At 45.9% G+C, this 24413-nt stretch overlaps 1 protein-coding gene and 1 long non-coding RNA gene across 3 annotated transcripts; one reads left to right on the top strand and one right to left on the bottom strand.

The window, feature by feature from the left end:
* Positions 1 to 132: 132 nt before the first annotated feature.
* LOC137852647 (uncharacterized) lies at positions 133 to 8945 on the bottom strand. Its single transcript, XR_011093969.1, has 2 exons — positions 8305 to 8945; positions 133 to 455 (listed from the first exon to the last, which is right to left on the bottom strand). It is a non-coding gene; the product is annotated as an uncharacterized lncRNA (long non-coding RNA).
* CDADC1 (cytidine and dCMP deaminase domain containing 1) lies at positions 7646 to 23132 on the top strand. 2 transcript variants are annotated; one of them, XM_068674546.1, is made up of 9 exons: positions 7646 to 7799; positions 10589 to 10683; positions 12210 to 12387; positions 13203 to 13781; positions 15825 to 15874; positions 16955 to 17124; positions 17666 to 17855; positions 18482 to 18542; positions 19844 to 23132. In XM_068674546.1, the coding sequence occupies exons 1-9, from the start codon at positions 7670 to 7672 to the stop codon at positions 19915 to 19917; spliced, it is 1527 nt and encodes a 508-aa protein (XP_068530647.1). In that variant the 5' UTR covers positions 7646 to 7669; the 3' UTR covers positions 19918 to 23132. The 2 variants fall into 2 exon arrangements, with proteins under 2 accessions (XP_068530647.1, XP_068530655.1); XM_068674554.1 differs by having other exon boundaries at positions 7740 to 7848.
* Positions 23133 to 24413: the final 1281 nt, after the last annotated feature.

Below are 24413 nucleotides of genomic sequence, written 5' to 3'. Positions count from 1 at the left end.
AAAAAGCCAGAACCAGAGCAGGCAGCACTGGGTTCCCCAGATCCTTCCAGGAAAAAAGCACAGTGCTGTGAAAGGCCTGGGGAGCAGCACGGACCTACCTGGAGAAGCTCAGCAGGGCCAGGAGCTGCCTGGTTATTTTATTTTCCTTTTTTCTCTTTAATGTATCAAAACAACCAAAGAAAGAGAGAACTAGCCAGAGGGGCACCAGAGCCTAAGCACTATCACTGTTTTAAACAGACGTTTGGTGTGCTCAGAGCAATCGATCCCCAAAAAACCCTCCAAAGTTGCTCTGATATTCCCAAAATGCTGCTGTCTCCAAAGGCAATTTGCAGCTGGCCCAGCGAAGCGGAGAGGTGCAGGGACGTGTGTTTTGTCCCTCCAGCCGTCCCCTTCAAATCGGATTTGGTGCTGTTGCTGCCTTGCTCCCACAGGAAACAAAAAGCCTAAGGACATGTCTGCAATTCAAAAAAAAAAAAAAAAAAAAAAAAAGAGAGATTATGCAGAGTAAGTGGAAAAAGAGCTGGCTATAAAGAGGTGCGGGTGTGACCCAAACTGCTCTGAATCAGCTAAACTGATCGAGCATCACCCCGGCTTTAGATCAGTTCAGCCTGATGGGGGCAAGCCCCTGCTGCAGCACCTTGGGTTTGCTTTAGGGACAGCAAATTCACCAAAAGAAGCCGGTTTTGTGTTAAAACAAGTTATCTGCAGATCACTCCCAATGTTTTAGGGAGCAATTTGCAATCTGATTTGCTGCTACGGCGTGCCGCTGGGCACCTGTGCCGCTGTGCTCAGGCTTGGGGGAGGATTTCCTGCAGCTCAGGAGAGAAGCAGCAGAGAGCATAGCAGCTGGGCGAGGTTTGCCTTTGAGCAGCTGGCAGGCAGAGATGCAGTTAAGCCTCGTGGGCACTTGGTACCAGCAGATCCCAAAGCATTTGGGGATCTCCCAGGCCCGCTCCCAGATGTTGTGCGTGATTTCTGAGTGGCCTCCCTGCCAGGTTCAGCCCAGAGCTGCACATCTTGACTCCTTAACCCCCCTTGCTTTTCCTTTCTGTGAAAAGAAGAGGATGGAAAGAAAGCAGACGTCGCTCTAGGAGCTCCCTGGCGGACAACCAGCTGCGGGTCACCTCATGCAGCCGTCGGTGAGAAACAGCCCCGCAGCCCCAGCACAAAGACGGATTAAAACACAGAAATCTAGGGATTTAGGCAGATGTGGAGGCAGGTGAAAGCCGTGTTCAATCCCCAGGGGAATCTGAAGCCCAGGACTTCAAATGCAAAGCCTGAGTGGCAAAACCGAAAGATGAACAACAGCACCTGATGACATATATTGGTAGGTTTCAACCAAGGTGTTTCATTTATAGGGATGCCTGAGGAGAGGAGTGTAACCCATAAGCTTCATTAAATTAATTATGATTAAATCGGTTCAGAAATCAATGTCTTCTGACCATCAGCTTAAGTGCCTTGCATCTCCCAGAGGTTTGCATCCCTCTTACCACCTCCAGCATCTCCTAAGCAGCTGCACAGCTCCAGACCTCACAAGGCTCTTTCAGGCTACGGCTTGTTTCCAGATGTGTCCTTTTCTTCTGGGTGAATGCAACCCATCCAGAAAGTTTCTGTAAAGACCATTTTACCAACCTGTACCTGAGATTATTTTAATAATCTACCTGAGATTACTTTATACCTCCCACCAGCCCAGGTTGCCCAAAGCCCCATCCAGCCTGGCCTTGAGCACCTCCAGGGATGGGGCAGCCACAGCCTCTCTGGGCAGCCTGTGCCAGGGCCTCACCACCCTCTGAGGGAAGAATTTCCTGCTAACATCTAAAATCTCCCTTATTTTAGTTTAAAATCATTCCTCCTTGTCCTGTCATTATCTGACTGAGCAAAGAGTCGCTCTCCATCTTTTTATAAGCCTCCTTCGAGTATTGAAAGACTGCTGTGAGGTCTCCCAGGGCCTTCTGTTCCCCAGGCTGCACACCCCCAGCCCCCTCAGCCTTCCCAGGAGAGGTGCTCCAGCCCCTGCCCACCCTCATGGCCCTCCTCTGGCCCCGCTCTCCCAGCCCCACACCCTCCCTGGACGCAGCACTCCAGGTGGGGCCTCAGGAGGGCAGAGCAGAGGGGCACAATCCCCTCCCTGCCCTGCTGCCCACACTGCTGGCTGCTGCCCGGCTTTTTGGCCACCACAACCCCAAATCCCTCTCCTCAGGGCTGCTCCTTGTGAGTTCTTCTCTCAGTCCGTGCTCATGGCTGGGATTGCCCCAACCCAGGTGCAGCACCTGCACTTGGCCTTGTTGAGCCTAACTGGGTTCACGTGGGGCCACTTCTCCAGCCTACCCAGGTCTCTCTTTGCTGTAGTGCCAGATAACTTGTGCTGGGCTTACTTGGCAAAGGTTTGGTAGCAGGGGGCTGCAGGGGTGGCCTCTGTGAGCAGAGCCCAGCAGCTGCCCCATGTCGGATCAGAGCCAGCTCCAGACGGCTCCAAAGGGACCTGCTGCTGGCCAGAGCTGAGCCAGGGAGCAACACTGGGTGGGCCTCTGGGAGAGCAGATTGAGGAAAGAGAGAAAAAAAAAAAAACACGGGCAGTGCAGCAGGAGGGCAGGAGGTGCTCCAGGCAGGCAGCAGCAGTTCCCCTGCGGCCTGTGGAGAGGCCCCTGGTGGAGCAGGCTGTCCCCCTGCAGCCCATGGGTCCCACATGGAGCAGATCTCCACGCTGCAGCCCGTGGAGAGGAGCCCACACAGGAGCAGGGGGCTGGGGGTGCCAGGAGGTGGTTTTAGTCTCTCACTGCTCTGGTCTGTTAGCGATAGGCAATAAATTACATTAATCTCCCTATGCTGAGTTTCTGTTTTGCCCGTGACAGTAATTGGTGAGCGATCTCCCTGCCCTTATCTCCAGCCACGAGCTTTTTCCATCATATTTTCTCCCCATTCTGTCGAGAAGCGGGAGTGAGAGAGCAGCGAGGCGGTGCCGCGCTGCCCATCGGTGTGAAAGCACCACATGACTCCAAATGCTTACGTTGCTGCTGAGTGGGTTTGGGGAAGCTCCACAAGCAGCACCTGCCTGCTCTGTGACGTTTCCGTGCTCCGAAGCTCTGCAGAGGCTGCAGGCAACCCCAGGATGTCCCTGAAAGCATCAGAAAATGCCCTAGCTTCTGCCTCTGCCATAAAATCAGAACGCTGAGGACCCTCCCAAGCCCTTTCTTCCCCTAATGCTCTGTTCCCTCCCTATGTATTTTCTCTTCACTGAGTTGGTCTGAGTCCCTTTTGCAGCTGTTGGTGAGAAACAAGAGCTCTTCTCAGGAGCTCGTGACAGCCAGACTCCATTTTCTTTTCATTTCCTTCTTTTCAGACGTTTCCTGCCCCACAAAGTGTGTGTACGTGCGAGGAGCCGGCTGTCTCCAGCTGGAAATGTCAAACGCATTTCACCTGAGCTGGGGCTCTGGGAATGCTGCATTCATTTCTAAAGAGGAGAACAAAACTGAATTTTCCCCCTTGTCACTGAAGCACGGGGCCAAATGGCCAAAGGAATCACATAAGAAGGAAAAATGATGTTATGCATTGGGGAAAAATTCAAGCCACCACACGCTTCAGATACTTCCCTCTCCCGTGCCTACACTCCAGCATCTACTCTATGAAAGCAGCAGGCACTTGTCTTTTCCAAGCTATTTCTACAGGTTCTGTTTGTGCAGTAGCCAGGCCATTATCTGTACCGGAGTTAGACAAATACTGCTTTAAAATAAAACACCTGGCTAATGTTTGCCATTGTCCCAGCCGTTTCTCTTGCCATGCCACTGTGGGAGACGTATTCATACCCTTTCCTGAGCCTTTTGTAATGTGAAATCCCATCCTGGCATTTTAATAGGACACCATCAAGTGTTTGCAATTTAAAGGTGGGTTTGTGTTCATCGGCATCACAGCTTCAAGGCACCGTAGCGATGCCCCAGTGGATTCTTGTTCTCTTTTCACTGCACGTGTGCACACGTCTGTATGCACACGCAAAAATTTGAAGGAACCTTAGGCCTTCATATGCTTAAATGTGTGCTTAAATGAGATGCAGGCAGTTAGTTAGGCTTGGTGAAACAAGCCTTCATTCCTCAGCTCCTGAATAAATACGTTCTGGCCAACCAAATCTGCGGCTACTGCAGACAGCCAGTGCATGGGCATGTGGGATTAGCTCACATAAGCCTGGGACTCAGCTCCATACATCTGGAGAGCCAGAGCTCCCAGGTTCACATCCCATCGGGACGCCAAGCCATGGCTGAGCTGCCCATAAGCAAGACCCTATCCCCTAAGAGATGCGTGCGGCTCCTTCTTAAAGCAAAGCTTTGGCATGAAGAGACTGCCATCTTGCTAGATGGCATTAGCTTCCTCTTGTTTTAATTAATGGCATTAATTCCTGGTCATTTGCTTACTTGATGTAATTTTAATGATTAGATTAACAGATATTTCTTCATCCCCAGCAGACTGATGAGGCTGCAGGGTGCGTCTGGTTTTGCCCGACAGCAGCGCAAAAGCATTCTCCTAATGAGCTGTCAAAAACTGTATCACCAGCAGAAACTCCTTCCCCACGGCTTGCGGGGATGAAAGAGAAGCTTGTTCTATTTGCACGATGCAAACAAACAGCAGGCATCTCCTATAGGAACTGAAGGGCCTGTCTGTGTTACTGTGATGTTCAACAGCTCACTTTGATAAAACTTTCCAAGAAGAGGGCTCGGTGGTGGTGGTGGTTTGATTGCTTTTTGTTTTTAAATCCGGAAGGCAAATCAAGGGTCCTGAGGGAGCTACTGGAGAAAAACAGACCCCAAATGGCACAAATTGAACACAGGATGCTCTTCCAAGGGACTCCCTTCTTACTAATCCTGAAACAGATGATCATCTTCCCTGTAGATAATTACACCACAGCTAAGACTCTGGGGTCGGTGCAACGTCACCTGCATTAAGAGAGTTAATAGCAGTGCAAGAAACCACGCTTAAGGATCTAAAACCTGTAATGCAGAGATGCAGAGATGCTGCAAAGCAGGTTACTGGGAGGCAGGAATAACTTTTCTCCCCAAATCAACCCCAACATGACTGCAATAAGGACCCTGGAAACTTTCACAATGAGGGAGTCAAAATATTTTGGTGGCAATACAAGAAGCAACAGAAAAGGCCAGGAAAAGAGCTCAGGAAATGCCAAGGAAACACAGAAAACATTGTTACATTGCGTGGCTATTACACAGAAGGACAGAAGAATAAAATCCTTAAGCTCGTGAAACAAGACAATCGCATGCTTTTGTAGCACCGAAGACATGGCGTGATTCATTCACAGGCAGAAATGTGTCAGAGGTCCAAGAACCCAAGTGACACGACAATCAGAGGTGACAGCTTCCGAAGGAAGTTTTGAAAGACAAAGCTTTAGGAGCAGGCTTTCTGTCACCCACCAGATCTAAACACAAAGTAGTGGCATTTTCTTTGAGTCAGTGATGGGAGAGCATGGCCAGATGCCCGCAGAGCAGGCTGCGTGGTGCCTCTCACGCACTGCATCTGGAGAAGGGCGACTGCTGGCGCCTCGCTGCGACTCGGGGCCAGGCCATGCAGCACACACGGCCGGGGAGCTCCCGGGAGCTCCTTCCAGCCTGGCTGACCCGCCCGAGCACGCAGCAAGCGGCAGCCTCCTGCGAAGCTAAACAAACACCACTGAACTCTGAAACTCTACTTTTGGCTGCTGGATGAGGCAGCCAGGATTGTTATTTTTGTGGAGGCATGAAGCATTATGGCAGGCTTTGGCTTCTTCTCGCTTCGCCTCTCCTGCTTCCATAGCAGCGCACAAACACTTAAGAGGGTGAAGTACCACATACAACTAAGCCACATTTGAGCTAAGTACAAAGGAACTAAACATGGCCCTTGCTCAAGCACCCACAAACATAACTTTGAGGGGAAGACTTCCGCAACCATATTTTAGCTGTAGTTTTCCTGGTAGAGTCCAAAAATCGAGGCAAGAACTTCTGAGAGAGGGTGATACTGTTTCTCCGCTGAGACCCAGCATCTTCAGTGTGGGGAAGGACCTCCATTAAATGCTTCCATATTTAACTTTCCTGGAAAGGTCAAAATAAGCTGCATTTTCAGATTTTCCAGAGGGGAAAAAAAAAAATTAAACAGAGTTCCCAGGGATTAAAACGAACAAACAAACAACTCTCCACCCTTGAATCCCATGTGCTTTGCCAGAGAAAAAGAATGGAAAACCCAAGTAGTAAACTAATTAAGGGGCATTAAAATCACCTCAGCCATGCATGAGATTTGCTTTCCAGTACCTTATCTGCTCTTCACCTCTCCACATCATTGTCAAAAAAAATTTAACTCAAAGAAACGAGACAAAAAGTCTGGGTGGGCATCTTTTGTGGATACTGAAAGCCCGCACAGAAAGTCCTTCTGAACAACCTCTCTTTGAGCGTTGTTTCCTGGAAAATGGTTTTATTATTTAATTTTTAATGACTGCAATGTATAAATGATTCTCTGCATTTTCTTCCCTCCAGACTCTGTCCACATCCCTTCTGGGACCATAAGATTTTATGTACTTTCAACTGATACCTCAACTACTTTCAGGGATGCACTCACATTTCCTTCACAAACCAATGACTGTTTCTTTATAACTGTATATTTTTGGAATGAAGTAACTCCCTTGTATTAAGTTACAAAATTTCAAAGCTACTACATACTGTTGCCCCTTTTGGAATCAATAAGGATTATCCAGCTAATTACAAGTCATTTTCCCTATAATAGAAAAGATGCTAAATATGAACTCTGGGTTGATTCTAATTTAATTTCCACTAATGTGTTAGCCCATGAACAAAGGCAGGCAGCTCCTGTAAAAGCAGCTCATCCTCCAGGAGCCCAATACCACCAGTACCTGATATCCAAGAAGGATATATTCTCTCAAATCAATGTTGCAACCCTCTTGGGTTTCTCTTTGCACCCTTCTCTCTCTGGGGCCTTGGTTAGTCCAAGTAACAACCCCAAATCATTCCCCTATACTCAGCTCTGGTGAGGCTGCACCTGGAGTGCTGGGTTTAGCTTTGGGCCCCTCACTACAAGAAGGACATTGAGACCCTGGAGTGTGTCCAGAGCAGGGCTACGAAGCTGATGAAGGGCCTGGAGCACAAGGCCTGTGAGGAGCAACTGAGGGAGCTGGGGGTGTTTGGTCTGGGGAAGAGGAGGCTCAGGGGAGACCTCATTGCTCTCTGCAGCTACCTGAAAGGAAGGGGTGGGGAGCTGGGGGTCGACCAGTGACAGGACCAGAGGAAATGGCCTCAAGTTGTGGCAGGGGAGGTTCAGGTTGGCAATGAGGAGACATTTCTGCTCAGAAAGAGCAGTCAGGCACTGGGACGGGTTGCCCAGGGAGGTGGTGGAGTCACCGTCCCTGGGGGTGTTCAGGGAAAGGCTGGACGTGGTGCTTGGGGACGTGGCACTGCTGAGGAAAAGGGGCACGATTTTCCACCGACACCTTTATTAGAGTGCAAGAAGATCCCCAGGAGGCTTCCCATTCGCATCCCAAGCCCCTTTCGGACGTTAAAACCCCTCCGGGTGCCATCACCGTCCTTTCCACCACACTCCCTCCGCCTCCATCCCGCCCCCGGCTCGCCATTAGCCGCGGTGCCCGCCCGTCAGCCGCGGTTGCCATGGCGGCCCTGAGGGAGGAGCCATGGCGGCCGGCCGGGGGGGCACGGAGCGGGCGGCACCGGCACCGATGCACGGAGCGGAGGAGGCGGCGGTGGGGGCGGCCGGGGGGCCGCGGGTGAGGGCGGCGAGCACACAGACCGACAGCATGGCCGGTGAGCGGGGCTGCACGGCAGCACGGCCGGTGCGGAGGCTCAGCCCGGAGTGTGTGTGTGTGTGTGTGTGTGGAGGGGGTGTGCGCTGCGGGCGGCGAGGGGGGGCTCGCAAAATGGCTGCCCGCGCTGTGGGGCTGCGGGGTGAGCCCTACAGCCCGCACCAAGCCCTGCAGCCCGGATACATCCCGCGGGAGAGGCCTTTTTGCCTCCCCTGTAGGAGCTGTGGGGTTTCTGGTGCTGCCCTCCCCGGTTTGCTTCCCCTTCCGGGGGTGCTGTGTGTGGCTGCAGGGAGCGGGACCCCAAATCTGTGGGGGTAAAGTCGCACCCCTGAGGGGTGAGAGGGGCTTGGTGGGGGGCTGAGGGCTTGGTGCACCTCCAAGGAGCATGCCCTGCCCGCCTGGCTTTGTGCTCAGCAGTGAAGAGCCTCACTGTAGTTGCTTTAAATTCTTCTACCTTCAAAAGTCCCCTGCTACCTCCTTCAAAAGTCCCCCAAGGTCCCTGCTACCTCCTTCAGCAGTCCCAAAAGTTTCCAGGCCACTTTACTCAACCTTCTCTTCACGCTGTTGAACTTCAGGGGACCTTTAGCCATGTAAATGAATAAAGATGTGGAGACATTTCCTTGATACCTCTGACCACAGTTCTTTGCTTTTCCATCCCGATATCTTCCTGCTTCTCTTTATACGTTCATGTTATTTCACAACAGGGAGGTGAACCAGCTCATTCCTCGGTTTGTTTCCCTTGTGTACAACATGTCATACTCAGACTAGGTCCAAAAAAAACCCAAACAATAGTTCGGAGTTGTTTCCATTGTATTTTATTTAAAATATACTCTGTCTGGTGAATTGCAATCCAGTTTAGTAGACATGATGGTAGACACGGGTTGACATGAATTGTGCTCCTTGCTGTAGCTTGCAACAAGAATGAACCCAAATACCCATTTAAGAAAACAAAACCTGCTTGTTTAAATGCAAGTTGGCAGACCTACCTTTAGCATTTGTAGTACGAGTGAGGTGAAATCTTCACGTGCACCTTGCTAGCAAGCATGCCTGATGGGGCTGGCCGGGCGCCCCTTGCAGTGTTTGTGGGATAGCAGAGCCAGGCAGCCTAAGGAGGCAGCGTGGCATCGGATGGTGCTGCTGACAGGACTAGATCTGCTTTCCAAAATCCCCAGTCATTTTGTTTTTCCTCCTGAGTGAGAAAATGCTGCGGAAATATCGTCTGAAAGTGGTGTGCCTGCCATGGGTTGCATATGTTTGTCTGCCATCCTAAATGTTTGGGTTCACAGCCATATCATTAAACTAACCCTCTCCACCAAAACAGTCTTAGTATCTGATTGTATCTCTTCCATGCTAAAAGTACTTCAATAAATGCTTTTCCTTCATTCTGTTCTTGCATCTGCCTTTTCCTCTTCTGCAAAAACGCCGTCAGCATTTGTGGGAAAGGGTAAAAATGAAAATGATACCGTTATCAAGCAGCACTCATGAGACCTGCGGAGGAATGCGTGCTCATTACAGCTCTGCACGCACCCCTGGCATAGGCACTGGAGCTTTTTCCATGACTTAATGAACTTCTTGCCAAGCGTGAGGCACGGCAGCTTTCTGGTGTAAGTGTTAGTGAGCCCTGCAGCGCTTCCTCCTCTGTTTGTGGGACGCTTGGTGGTGCTGAGTGCTGGGCCTCACAGGGCACTGTCCCCATTTTGTGTAGGTGCGACCCCAAATAGCACAACGTGGTCAGTTAGAAAGGATTCTCTGCTGCCTCTCTGGTTATTCAGTTGGAACTGACAGCCTGAGTAAGAGGCTTTTTTTTCTTTTTTGGTGAAAATCTAACCCAAATTTAAGCAGACCATAAAAATTGAGAAGCGGGTTTCTCCCTAGCTGGTATAGCTGAACAATTACACAATGCCTTGTCCGCCCTGGCAGAGGGTGTCAGTGTAAGACCATGATGGTGCTCGGATGTTTTTGCTCTCTGCGTGCCGAGCCCGAAGTTGAATCACAAGATCAGTCTCAGATTTCTGTCAGCATGTGGGCACACGCAGTTCTGTGGGATCTGATCTTTGGTTTTTGCCCTTTGCTTGCAAGTAGGATTAACTCACTGAATTACAGTGAAAGTTTCTTTACGTCCTCATCATACAAATCCGATCTCTGCATCCAGGTGCGAGCATCCTGGGTTGGCGTCAACCCTCCCGAAGAGGACAGTGTGGATTCAGATGTTGTAACAGCAGAAGCAGTTGATAAAATAGCTTCTGTAGTAGCTGAGGTGGAAAATACTGTTCAAAACTTTTATTTGTGTCCGTGGAAAGGTTTTGGTTTACCTTCCAGCTCAGTTAGAACATGCTGATGGTTGTGAGAAGTGTATATTAAGCCCCTGAAGATGATGAGAGCCCTCATGTAAACAAAGTCTTGCTGCATGTTGGCTTACAACACTTCCATATCATTACACAGAACGGAAACTTGAATGTTTAGGTTGGATTTTTAAAACACAGAACTTGTGCCAGTTTTGTTTTTCCTTTCTAGAAGCTTGGACGTTTCTGAAAGAACTAGGATCTCAGAACTTAAAGGTAAAGAGAGGCGAGATACTGCTCAGCTGCCTGGTCACATCTTGCCTCTTCTAGCTCTGGCTGTATTCTTCCTGGCATACCCTAACTTAGGAAGGAAACGTGGAGTCCGGTGTGCCACCTTGGAAGGGTTGCTGACATCTCTACAGCATCCCTTGTGTATCTTAGTCATTAAAACAATGTCGATTTTCTTTATGCTCTTTAATAACTATTATTTTTTTTCTTCTAATGACAGGTCAAATACCAAGGCTTTCTAAGGTCAATCTTTTTACTTTGTTCAGTCTCTGGATGGAGCTCTTTCCTTCAGCCGAACAACAGAAGAAGTCGCAGGTAAAAATGTCAAGGCTTACTGTTAATTGGTCTTTCTGAACAGATGCTAATAGCTCCTGCAGTGAGTTAACTAAATTGTTCTTTATATTATCGATGAAAGGAGGAAAAAAAAAGAGCTGATAGTTTTCTTCAAATTTTTCTCAGAATTAGAAGAAAACCCAGTGTAGGGAGAAGAATAGCAAAACAGTTAAATAACATTTTATTTTTGAAAAATAAATTGAAAGGCAAGATATATCCCCAGCAGGTGAAACAAGCAGTAAAAGCTGCTGGAGGACTTTGAAAAGCATTGCAACAGAGGCATGGCATATACTGTGCATTTCCTACTTTATACCAATTATAACTTTAAGATCAGTGTGGCTGCTGATGTAGAGAGAATCCTTAAAATGACCATGGTGATGATTGTAGAAGAGTTTTCTTATGCAGTGGAGGTGCACAGAACTATTTGAAACAGTTGCTGATAATAACTTTTAGGTGACTACATTAGTGACAAAAGAAATCATCCTTGAGAATGGATCTCATACGTAGCTGCCAGTTGCGTGTCAAAGTACAGGGGTATTTTCAGGGTGTCCTGGAACAGGGGTTTCCATTTGTAATCAGAGTTGTTATGATGTTCTTTAAAAGGGTCTGCTCTGCATGAAGCAGTAATCAATGTGCTAAGATCATGTATCAACCAGGACAAGAAAAGACAGGAAAATAATCTGAGTGACAATTAGACCTAATTTTCAGAGTTGAGTATTGCATGTCCCAGACTAGATTGATGTCTTTGTGAAAGAGGGAGAGACAAACGCTATACAGACTTCAAATGCAGTTTCAGATTTAGTAATGCAGTTAGGAATGGCACATGGGTTATATGTAGGGCTTTGGTACAGCCTCATCTCTGTAACTGCAAAGAAATTGCATAATTTACAGACAAGTGTTCTGGTAGCAGCTGGACTGCATAATGAGATCTGTTTCACCAGCTTCATCAAACTAGCCAGTGTTCAGTTTCCTCACAGCACATGGGAATCCAGATGTAAGAGCTCTTGTCTGTGACATGCAGACTTTTTCCATGGAAACTTCTTTAGAACTGTGATTTATTTCTATAAATGGAGACTGAAATAAAACTAGAGAAGCAACTGGATCCCAGGATGATCAAGGTTTAGAACGAATTTAAATTCGTCAGCCCTTTTAGATGCTGAATGATTCAGAGGGGCTTTTGGTTATAGTTGACAGAATTTTCTGTGTATCTCCTGGGTTTTGTAGTGAGCAAAACAATGACCAGAAAATTCAGAAATTTGCAACAGGTCTTGATATGAAGTTTGGCAGGGGCGCAGCACTCATATTAAAAGACACATGTAGGAACCACCACTGTTTAGTGAAAATATAACAGATTTATTTAATGGCTGATATCAAATTTATACTGAGGAGGAGTGTGCTTTGTTCCTGGTTGATTAGAGTTACCCAAGGAAGAGCTGTAATATCCCAGTGGGCTTGATGATAAAAATAATATTATAATAATGATAATAATAATGCATTTTTTTCTGTAGGTAAAGAAGAGCGGGCTAGTTGTGGTGAAAAACATGACGATTATTGGTCTTCATTGTTCCAGTACAGACTTGCATGCTGGCCAGATTGCACTCATTAAACACGGATCAAGACTTAAAAACTGTGATCTCTATTTTTCCAGAAAACCGTGCTCGACTTGTTTAAAAATGATTGTAAACGGTAAGCAACGACTGCATGATAGCAGGGGGAAGAGTTACCCTTGCGATTGGTGGTACCAGAAAGCCTGTTTTCTCTTTGGATTGTCACAGATGTGAGTGCTGGTTGCTAACTTGTGTAAGCCTGCGCTGAAATTTGCCACAATCTGCAAACAGTATTGAATGTGCATTCCCTGAAGGTCAAGGTACTAAGTGTTTGCTAATGAGACCCCGTCTGTTTGTGCGACTAACACTGGTGATGGTTCTCTCTCCTGTGGGATGCAGCATGGAGATTCTTACATACCTGTTGTACTTCCCAAGAATGACCTGAAGTCTGATGACTAGGGTCAATCGCCATATTATTTCCTCACCCTCTCATTGCTTGTTAGTGGCAACGCTGTATTTTTGAGCAGAAATCACGGGGAGTACTTTAAGGCTTCCTTTTTTCCAAGTGAGATAAAAGCAGGTCAGATAATTCTCTTCCTGAAATGGGATCTGCAGGTGCAGCCCATCTGTAAGTTTTGGGTTTGCATCTCAGGAGCAGCTTCTATTAGTGCTGACTTTTTGTGTGTGGTGGTAACGTATCTCTCATAGGCAAGATGTAAACATAGGCTGCCATGAAAAACGTAGGAAATTCCAATTTTTGTCTGTGGCGTGATTATCAAGTTGGATAAGCTCTTGACACTGATGTCTGCTAGCATTCTTACTGCCCAGACACCTTAAGCACCGCTCGGGGTCTTGAAGGAGTAAAAACTGGGTTAGGCAATAGTGTGTTGACTATGAGGTTAGTGTTGCACTGTACTTAACTGGCTCCTTTTGCTGCATTATCTTCTCTTGCAGCTGGGGTGAACAGGATTTCCTACTGGCCTGCCGATCCCGAAATCAGCTTGCAGAACGAGGCTTCCAATCCCATGACGACTGACGATGCAAAGCTAGATGCCAAAGCGGTGGAACGCCTCAAGTCAAATAGCCGTGCTCGGGTGTGCGTGCTGCTTCAGCCCTTAGTATGCTACATGGTGCAGTTCATTGAAGAAACTTCCACCAACTTTGATTTTATTCAGAAAATAGCAAAATCTCAGCCTGACTTTAATACTGACTTTTACACTGCGTGTAGGCAAGAGAAAATAAAGGAGTATGAAAGCTTGTTCCTGATTTCAAATGAGGAAACGCACAAGCAAATACTGATGACAATAGGGCTGGAGAACCTCTGTGAAAATCCCTACTTCAGCAACCTCAGGCAAAACATGAAGGATCTCGTCTTGGTCTTGGCCACAGTGGCTGCCAGCGTCCCTGTCTTTGGTTGCTTTGGGTTTTACAGCACGGACTCGCAGCCAGCAAATGAAACTCACCATCAGGGTTTGCCCCAAGAAATTGCAAGGCACTGCATGATACAAGCCCGGCTGCTCGCGTACCGCACAGGTGAGTTCTTGCAGTAGTGGCAGAGGAACGGGTCTCGTGAGCAGAGTGAGTTCCTGATTTCAGTCTTGTTTCCTCCAAATACTTCCTTGAGCAAACTGCTGAATTGGCGTGTGCTTCCATTCTTACACCCGTGAGGCAGGAGCAGCAGCAGCCGTACAAAGTCCACAGGGGAACATAGTACTAGGTGTGAAAGCACTGAGCTTTTCCAAGAGAAAATCAATGCAGGGATCTCACATACCCACTAGCAAAGCCTGCCAACGCCTGTCTGAAAATGCAGCACAATAACTCTAAATTCTTCTTTAAGAAGCTCTTTTTACAGATGTTTCACAAGACTTTCTGTCCACAAAGTTTAAGCATATTGCGTACACTTCTTCAGAAAAGAGCAGTGGGATAATACATCCTTGAGTAGGGCATTAAATACTTATGTTAAATTTCCTAGTTAAGTTTTATTAGTGAAATTGGATATATATCTGACATGGATGTTCTCTGCAAAGCTTCTGGGGTTTTGTTACACAGGCTTTTGGGGTGAGGCATAGTTTGGGACTGCCTTGTGATGCATATTAATTTTGTTGGGTACTTTATTCTGTCTGCATAGCAAGGCAGTAAACTGGAAAGTTCTTCCAGAGATTTCTTAATATGAAGATTTAAAATTTGATGATACTCCTTAGTGATTTTTTTAATCCAGAAAGAATAGTTACTTTTTTAAATCCTTGTAAAAAATAAATAGTACATACTTAAAGCAAAACTAATTCCCCGTCAGGTTAGATGCTGAATAATGTGCCTTTTGACTTTTTCAAATCTTTTATTTTGAAATCTTGTTATTTTTATCAAGGGTAAGTCTTCACATTTTGGAACCTTACTAGGGTTTTTTTTGTTTGTTTGGTGGTTTTTGGTTTGTTTGTTTTTTGGTTACTGCTCACAACTGTAGTTACAAGAAGTTGAAGAGGAGATTGGGTTTTTAGAAGTAATTCAGAGGTTGCATGGAACCAGCTGTGAGGTTTTTGTACAGTTGCTTAGAGACCAAGATAGACTGACCAAGCTTGACTACCTGTTGAGTACCTTGGTGCAGCAAACTTCAGTTTTATCTCTGCTTTTCATCCTGAACTCATGTTTGTTTTTAGAGCAAACTCTTATTCCACATTAATCCCATAATGAAGCACTAATTCTCTATGAAATTAAAATCAGTAACAACCCTCCTGCTTTACATTACCATGCAGATGCATATAACAAAAGCAAGATCAAAAGATACTTTCTATGCTGGGTTACTATGTATCAATAACTAATAAATGTGTAGAATATAAAGTCAGCCCTCATAAAACCTGTATTTGGCAGGAGAAGGGCCTTTTTGAGTGATTGTGTGTGGTAGTGATACCAAGGACGATGGAAAATTGTTAATTGAAACAGTGTAATCTACAGTATTCATCATGAGAAGCCTGAAATATTTGTTTTGACCTTGACACGTTGTTTTAACTGGTCAAGACTCTCCTTAATAGTGACTGGGGAAGGTTTACAAGATCCATAAAAATCTTCCAAATCACATAGTGGAAAGTTCTGTTCCAGTTTTCCCATGGTAGTGATAGGAAACATCCCCCAAAAATCCGAGTGTTAACATTTTGCCTCTCAATTGGGTATAAAATAAAACTAATTTTGATAGGAGTTCAGACTACAGAACCGTAAATGTAGCGAGTGGCAGCAGTTAAGTAATAAATATGAGAAGTGATTTTATTGGGTTTCTATCTCGGATTATTGTGCCTGTCTGCATGGATTCTTGGCACATTTCCTTACTGATACACGTATATTGGTTGCTACTCAGCATTTGTGGACAGATGCACTTGGCAAAGCCTTAGAAAGGCTTTGCACTTAGAGCACACCCAGCATTGCCAGTAGGCTCGTATGATTTTGCAGTTCTCACTCTTTCCGCATTCTTTTCTCCTGTCCACAAAACAATGAAGGTAATTCCTTACTCTAGGACATCATATAATAATGTGTACGTAACTTAGAAGTACCTTATTTGTTACTCACTGCTAAAATGTTGTGTTTTAGAGGATCATAAGACAGGAGTTGGAGCTATTATTTGGGCAGAAGAAAAATCAGTAAGTATTGCACAAGCTGCCTCTTCTTGCACTCATCATTCATACGCTTGTATCTGCCTTGAGCTTGTTATTTTATTTTGAAAAATGCACCTGTGTATAAACACACATACATGTAGGGTGCTATAGAAAGCTTGCCCTTCTCATTGTTTGGTAACTAAGCTAAAGACTTTTCACTGCTATCCTGTCAAGATGAAGGAGAGCGATAAAGTACCACAGAAAGAAAACCCTGCCACAATGTTTCTGCCTGTCTTTTTGGTGTGCTTGCTTCCCTAGTTGTTGTCAAATACTCCAGGTGTTCCAGCTCTGAAGCTTTTTCCCAGCTGTCTGCTCTCCTCTGTTGGAGAGGTCTCACAGCAATCATAGCCTGGGGATACTTGATGCAGTTGAACTGCTGTACTGACTTCAGCAAGTTCCCTTTTGAATCAAAGCAATATTTTCCTGCAAATACCATTAAAGTGCTTTTTCCCATCTAAATATATCAATTTTATTTCTTTTTGTCTCTCATTACATGTTACCAGTCCAGAAAGCCGTATTCTTCATGGAACTGCAACGCATTCTTCTAACATCTTTTGTTTTTTGGTTGTGTTTTTTTTTGTTGTTTGTTTGTTTTTGTTTTTTTACCACTTCAGTCATCAAGTGCTTATTGCAGTTTTGTTTCTTGTTCTTATTTCAATCACTGATTGCTACCTTGCTACTTTGTCCACCCACTGGTCACTGCATCAGTTCACAGGCAGGTGAAACAGTCCCTGGCACATCAGGGACTGGCTCCACCTTTCTTTAATTTTGCACATTGCAGTCTTAATGACTAAATCCTTCAGACTTCTTGTTCCTTGATAAAAGGAACACCTGGTGCAGTGTGTTGTCTGTGGCGTTGCAGTTTGCCCGTGTGGCTCCCATGGAGCTTAATGGAAAAGCTCCATGCAGCTAGCAGGAGCTGAGTTTTCTTTTATCAGCTGTAACTTGGCATGAGCTGTTAATATTTGCATACTAAACAAAATGGGAAAGCATATATTGCACAATAATTTGACTGAGTACTGGGTCGAAATGTCACCAAATGTGATGATTTGCTTGCTGTTGCAGAGAAGCTGTGACGGAACAGGAGCAATGTATTTTGTAGGCTGTGGTTACAACGCCTTTCCCGTTGGGTCCGAATATGCCGATTTTCCGCACATGGACGACAAACAAAAAGATCGGGAGATCAGAAAGTTCAGATACATTATCCATGCTGAGCAGAACGCCTTGACGTTCAGGTAACGGGTTTGATTTTACAACAGGAAAGAAAGGAAGAGTTCAATTCCATGACAAAAACATGATGTCATTGTGATAAAGTGTGGGTTGTGGTCACAGTCTTGTTTTATGTCTGTGATGCAGAACTTGGGTGTGCACAGACACAGCTCTGGGGTTGCTGCAGACAGAATCCAAGTGGACTTGGTTTCAAAAGGATATTCACTGTGATGATTCACAGAAGGATATTCACATGCTCAATATGTGGCAGATATAAGTCACTGTCTCTGGTTCCTGCCAGGACCATGCTATAAACGGAAATATGGAAGCGTGGCAATTGTTGAGGTTTCCAACGTGATACCAGATACACATGGAAATGCAGGAGGGGTGTTCCATTCACTGGTAGTAAAACCAAACCAGATGTCACTGTATACCCACGCACATGACCACAAATTAGCTGCTTCTGCGTGTAGATACTAACACAACCTTTCTTCACTTGTTCCTGTTGTCACCATCCAAAACTCTCAAGATGTAACTTCTGAAATTCTGTTCTCTGCCTCTTTGTAGGTGCCGAGAAATAAAGCCAGATGAGAGGAGCATGATATTTGTGACCAAATGTCCTTGCGATGAATGTGTCCCGTTAATCAAAGGGGCTGGTATCAAGCAAATCTACGCAGGAGATGTTGATGCTGGCAAAAAGAAAGCAGACATATCGTATATGAAGTTTGGTGAGCTTGAGGGTGTAACCAAATTTACCGTAAGTGTCTCGACGTACTACATGCTAAAAATACAGGGAGGGAGGGCAACGGGAGCGGTCATCTGCAGCCAGGGTGGAGGAGTGTTTCCTTGTGCTGCTGAATCATGTGCAAGTGCAATCGAGAGGTTGCTGTGGCATGCCTCCTGGGAGGAGCGGGGTGCCATCTGCCAGATGGTGAGGCCGAGGGCGCCTGTTTTCTGGGAGGTAATTTCCTTCCAGATCACCCTCTGACTTGTTGCTGCTGATCGATGTGGTGTCTTAACGCTCTGACGTCCTCCTCGAGCCCTGTCACAGGCGGGCAGCTGGTGTGGGAGGTGGCTGTGTGCTTTGCTAGGCCCTGCCAGCAGCTCCTGGAAGAGCTGTGCTGGGTTTTGGAGGTGGATAATGCACCTGTGCTCAGGGTGCTCACTGTGCCAAGCTGCAGCACTGGTGGCTTGCTTCCCCTTCTCAAGGGAATAAATGGCCACACATTCTTTAACACCTTTTTATCCTCAAAGGAGGTGTGTGTTTGAGGGGGAACCCTTCTTTCCTCACCTCACAGTGGAGGGCTGGAGGGTACTTCTTCCTCCCCTTGCTCTTTCATCTGTCTTCTGGAATAAGTAAACTTTTTCTTCTTCTTTTACCAGTGGCAACTAAATCCATTTCACACTAATGCCCTTGAATTCCATGATCCCATGACCAGGGAAAGTAAGTGTTTTTTTATTTTCATTAATGTGTTTTATGACTGAAATAGTAAGCGAGATCAAGTTTTAAACAAACCTGAATTCCTCTGGGGATTGATTTCAGTTAGTTAAATTTTGCTGCGAACACTTCTCTGAACTTCTTGAGTAGATGAACTAATGGTAAGTTAAAAATATGAGCTGGTTTTAGCAAATGCTTGGCACTCGCATGCCTTACAAAATCTCGTAATGCTATTATTAGGAACAGCAATATGCTCTTCTGCACTTAGATCGTTTCAGACTACTTTATCATGTTTTATGTTGTTTTCTGTGAAGACTTTAAGGGACCTGGTGTGCCTTTTTTTTTTTTTTTTTTAAGAGTTGGACTATTCCAAGTCATTTAAATATGCTGTGCAAGACATTCCAGTGCTTATCTTACTATGAAGCAGAACCCACACCAGTGTTTTCCAATTAATATTTATTTATATTTTTTTTTTCTTCAGTTTTTGTTAGTTTTGATGATAGCTGGGGCACAGGTCACAAAATCCTCGTCTACCTGCACCCCTTTAGAACTGGAGCTGTCACCTTCTGAAAACAGGGTTTAGATGAGAGGTACTCTGAGGCCTTGTTCTGCTACAGAAGGGGCCTACCTCTTGCACCTACTGCCAGCCACCAGTCCTCAAAGTGTTTCTCAGTCAGAGGGGACAATAATGTGGAAAAATAAGCTAAATAATTTGTGTGCCTCAAGCAGAAAGATGCGGAGCATAAAGACAGGGAGCTGGCAGTTGCTCGAAGCGTTGAGTACCATGCTGGGAGCATAAACAAGACTGCAGGTGGTTTTTGTAGCACATGAATAGCCACGACCTAGAAGCTAATTCCTAACATAGTGAGCTAGATTAGTGAAGTCTTTCTGTTAGCTATTTCCTTACGGGTCACGGCAAGGAATGGGGAGGGAAGGTTCAGGGTAGTGTTTATGGCATTAGTAATAACTGCCTAATGTCAGGGTGTGTTTGTCCCTCTCTCTGCTAATGGTTTTCAGCTGGAGATTCATCCTGTGGTACTTCTGTTTGACAACCTTTAGCAGGCTTCATTTTTCTAACAATGTTTTCTTTAGGATGGTATGCTCGCGGTTTCAACACTAAACTGTTTGAATTTGCTCTCTTTCTGTAATAGGTTTCTCTTGCTATGATTATTGCATGATCCCTATATGGGGAGGAAGACAACCTCTCCCGCCCCCATCCAGTGTCATTCCAGTGTGCCTGTACCTGTTGAGTATTTAGACTGTGCTTACTATTGTATTAACGTATTTACCTTTTCTTTTTCCTTTAGATGGAGTCCAGAAAACAAAATCAGTAGATGACCAGCAGCACCAAAACAAGAAACTGTGTCTTGGTCACTATTGAATAATTCAGCACTTCTGCAGTCTTGCTCTTTATTTTTTATAATGCAGCCTGTTTGCACTTTCAAATAACAAAGAGTTTTATTTATTGTTTGGAAGGTGATTTTTAGAATAAGTTTATTTATGATGTCTTAAATGTTTTACAGAGTTACCTGAAAGTCTTTTTAATTTACAAGTTCCTGGGGAAAAAAATGCTGCTTGTATTTTCTATGAAAGTAATCAGGTGGCAAATCATTGTCAAGGCATAAAAAAATACTGAAGGTTCCTTGGTGGTAGGTCGGAGGAGTAATAAAAGAGTTATCTCCTTGCTTGGTGTATGGAATGAGGGAATGAATTCCTACATTCTGGGTTATCAGAATGCAGAAATAAGTAGAATACTCAAGGGAATCTCCTAGAAAATGGTAGATAAATCATCACTGGTAATTATTCCTAGTCCCTGAAAGTGGCTTTTGCCTCTCAGTCAGCTTGTATGGTGGAGACACTGCCACTGGGATGGAAATAGTTGCTAGATGAGTGATTTGGAGATGAAGCTTGTCTCTCAAACATAACTTCTTCCAGCTACCATAGCAGCACGGCTGATTTGTTCTGTGGTACTTGCGCTGCTGCTGTGTGTTCTGCATGCTTCCTCAAGTGCATCCCATCTGAATTAATCTAGACCTAGACTAGGTTTGCTTTTTCTCAGCTTCTGGATACAGGCCTGAAAAATTTTGGCTGTACGTGTATCGCTGGCCCTGGCGTACTGTGTGAAGATTGCTGGTGTTTAGTTTTTGTTAAGTTTCTCTAACGGGCATCTAGGACTCGAGGAACGGATAAAGAGCCAGAGGTCCTGTTGTTTCTTAGACAGGATGATCTGTACCAGTGGAACAGGCCAAATCTTTTCAGGTGCCAGTCTCTTCGCTGTCTACATGAGGAGGTGATGTTAAAACAGCTGGTTTCATGCAGTCTCGTGTTGTTGCTACCTTTGAGGGGTGCTGGGTAGGGGACAGATAACTGGAATAGGGAGTTTTTACCCCTAGAACCTTTTGAGAGGTCGCTTTCCCTACTCTCAGCTGTTTGCTGCTTTGAATGTGACCTCTAGCTGCTGTAGCAGATGTCCCAGGACTTTCTGTTCACTCCTCTGCTGAGCTCTCAAGTACAAATGCCTTAAACCTTTTTCATGCTGCTACTGGTAAGACGTGCAAACAGCCTCATCCCAGTTCTTCCACGCACCTTGTCTGTCTTTGTTGCCCTCCTCAAAACCCTGAAAGGGGAATCACGTTTTAAGATGCTGCTGCAGTTTCTGGTTTTACTTGTAGGCTTTGGATAGCAAAGCTGTGATTAGACAGTGCGCAAAGTGGCATTAATGTGGCATTAATAAGAGGTAGTTTGCTCACACCCAGTCTGGCTACTGCTCCCATATTTTAAGGTTCAGTTCTTGGTGCTCGGAACTGCACCGAGGAGCTGTGATTCCTCACAGCCCACATAACTCCATACAGAACAGGGCAGTGCTTATATCCTCTTACTGCCATGACAATTCCCTCTCACTGAAGCTGGAGAAGCTGCTGTTTCCTTCAGTCTAGTTAAACTGAAGACTACTCTGCGGCTGCTGGAGGAGTGAGGTGCGTGCTGTTAGCAGCAGAAATCGCACCAGGCAAGTGTTTGACCTGCACCACCGCTGCCCTGCTGAGCAGGGTGCGCACAGCTTCATTTCCCAGGAGCAGATAGCGCTACTGAAGGAGGAAAACACAACCCTGTTTGTCAACTGAAGGAAGGAAGGAAGGTGAAATCCTTTTTTTTGCATCATACTGAAAAAAGCGTGTTTGCACAGTAGCTCATGAGGAAGTAACAGAACTGCTGCTTCACTAGAACTGAATTACCACCAGGTCTTCTGGTCTAAAATGCAGAACTGGGATCCTGACCTTAGTTTAGGGCCAGCAGATCTCGCTGCAAGAGGTCTGTGCCTCACCTATCAGATGCAGAGTGCGGTGTAGATCCAGTTTTCAGACCGGGGATTAAGTTACTGTTCTGGGTGTTGTACAAACCTCAGAAATAGTTCTAGTTTGTTTTTTTTTCCTCTCATCAAGGAATACAGTTCCATTGCTTGCAACTTCCATATGAGGTTAAAATTGGGTAATGTTGGTGTTTCATAAGCAAGATTGTCTTTATAGTCTGTTTTAAATCATGAATATTTTTACTTTGGCATATTTTTTCTTTCCACTTCTTGTAAGCATCTTGTGTTAGAGTAATTACTCTTGGCTTTTCCTACAGATTGGAAGAACACTGTCCAGATTAAAGTAAAAAAATCCACCCTATTCCCTGAAACTTTGTTTCTATAATCCATTGGCAGTGCTTTTCTACTTGAGGTAGAAGCAGGGAAAGAAACAGGTGCAGATTTAAGGCCCCTTCATGTTTATACTGATCAGTCAACTGGTATCAAAGTAAATAAAGAACTCTGTATCTGTGCAGGAAAAGCTGAAATTGAAAAGTCCCCAAAAGGTTGTAGGTGGCCTGGGTGCAAGGAGAGGTAAATCAAGATACCCATCAAATATCCCACATCACATTAAATAACTGCGCTGCGGTGAATGCTGCTGGTAGCCTGTACTTCATGAGGAGTTAAGATTTTACCTTTACTTTTTATTGCTTTTTTTAAAAAAAGTTATTTTTCTACAAAGCTTTCCGTGAAACTTGGAGCTGCTTTTAAGGCTGAAGGCTTGGAAGTCGGACTGTCTGTCATGCTGTGTTTCTACAAATCCCTCCAGAGGTTCACAAATTTCTCTGATTATCGGTGTAACACTACTTTACTTCTTGTTGGGATTGCAAAGTAGTGTCTTTATCCTGACCACTAGGAAGAATGTGAGCGGAGTTTCTCTCAGCCCCCAGACCCCGTAGGCGCTGCCGTGCATGTCATCTGCTTACCTGAGAGAGGCATGGAAGGACTGGGCATCTCCTGCAGTGCTTGTTTTGCAAATGAACTCTAGGATGTTTGTTTCTTACTTAAAAAGAAAACTGTATTTAAAATTACCAAATCTAGAAGTTATATATTTTATATATATGTATGAAATTTCCATTATGCGTTTTGGGTCTCTTCCGTCCATGCCGGAGCAGTTGTCTCAATTGCAGGTATTAACTACCAGTAGTAATTTGGCTTCTTGACTGAGAATTACAGAGCTCCTCTGTTAATTATTTGCCTTACAGCAACATGTGTTTTTGGCTAATAAATTCAGTAAGTACTGAAGTGTATTTTTAAGTGCTTTGGTTTATTAGAAACACTACAGAGCGCTTTGAAATGCTCGTGCCCTTTACTGGCTGGGTGCTGTGCTTGCTCCTGCAGTCACAGCTCTTTGTGGACCTGCATCGCCACCCTCTGCTCTGCCTGCAGCCCTCGTCCCACAAGCATTAAAGGACATTAATCCCATCCTTGGGAGAGTAAGAGCTGCCTCAGGGAGCTGCTTGGCTGGAAGGGATGGAAGAGGGCATAGCTCTCCATGCCATCTTCCCCTCCCCCTGATAGCAGGGGCACACTCATGACTCCAGGCGTGACAAAACACTCCCTAGAACCTCAGAGCACTGCTGTCTGCTTCTGGGGCGTGTTGGAGACAAAACCCTGAGGCACCAAGGAGCAGCTCCACCAAATTTCTGGTGGGGCCCGGCGCAGCCAGCAGAGGGCAGCGCCCGCGGGGCCTCGGAGCGCGGTGAGGCCGGGCCCGGAGCCCGCCCAGGGCCGCGGCTCTGCGGGCAAAACCAGTGGCCCGGCCCGGGAGGGGGGCGGGCGGAGCTTTGCCGTGCACGGAGCTGCAGACACCCCAAATAAACCCCCAGGGCTCCCGATTCAGGCAGCGAAAGGCGAAGGTGTGCTGGGACTCGTCACAAAAGCCGTAGATGTGATGAGGGAAGAAATGAGGCTGCCACACAGGCTGAGCCGTGTTTGGGCTAGGGAGAGACACGCAGAGGGAAGGGCTGAGCACGGCTCTTCCCTGGGGTGTTTTGTGGCGTGGCATTTATCTCCTGCACGCCGACAAGGATGGGTTTGTACCTGAAATTTTCCGCTTCATTTTGCCGAGGAGCCGGACTCCTCCTCATCGCGGGATGGTGTCCCGCAGGTCTCAGGACCACTGAACTCCCACCACTATTGAAGGGATCATTTCTGTCTGTTCCAGCCATAACACAGCCGGTTACTTCTGCACCATGCCGCTCACTGCAGCTACAGAAGCTCATTAACACAAACGAAGCCTTCATGGTCTGCCTGTGTTTTTCCTTCACCTTCATTGCTCAATTATCTTTCCTTTAGCTCTGGTGAGGTCACCTCCCTCCTTTGCCAGTAAGCTTTCCCCCAGGGCAGCTAAATTTCTAACTTGGCGAAAAAAATAAAAAATAAAAGGTTAAAGAAGCCTGGAGGAACCATGAAGTATTTCAACAACTTTAGCAAAAACCAGGCCTTGGGGATGTGCCTCATGAAGGCCAGCATTGATACATTTTCCTCCTTCCCAGTGGCCTTTCAGAAAGGCCTGAAAGATGTCTTTA

Source organism: Anas acuta, chromosome 1, assembly GCF_963932015.1.
Source record: "Anas acuta chromosome 1, bAnaAcu1.1, whole genome shotgun sequence".
Lineage (NCBI taxonomy): Eukaryota > Metazoa > Chordata > Aves > Anseriformes > Anatidae > Anas > Anas acuta.
Note: the sequence above shows the minus strand (reverse complement) of the source record. Positions and strands in the feature narration are given on the sequence as shown.

What these genes read in the sequence shown, in the direction of transcription:
- CDADC1 (XM_068674546.1), top strand. Translation starts at nt 7,670, where the DNA reads ATGGCGGCCGGCCGGGGGGGCACGGAGCGGGCGGCACCGGCACCGATG. An exon ending in GCTGCTCGCGTACCGCACAG is followed by an intron (nt 13,782 to 15,824) that starts GTGAGTTCTTGC and finishes GTTGTGTTTTAG; the next exon opens with AGGATCATAAGACAGGAGTT. An exon ending in TTTGGGCAGAAGAAAAATCA is followed by an intron (nt 15,875 to 16,954) that starts GTAAGTATTGCA and finishes TTGCTGTTGCAG; the next exon opens with AGAAGCTGTGACGGAACAGG.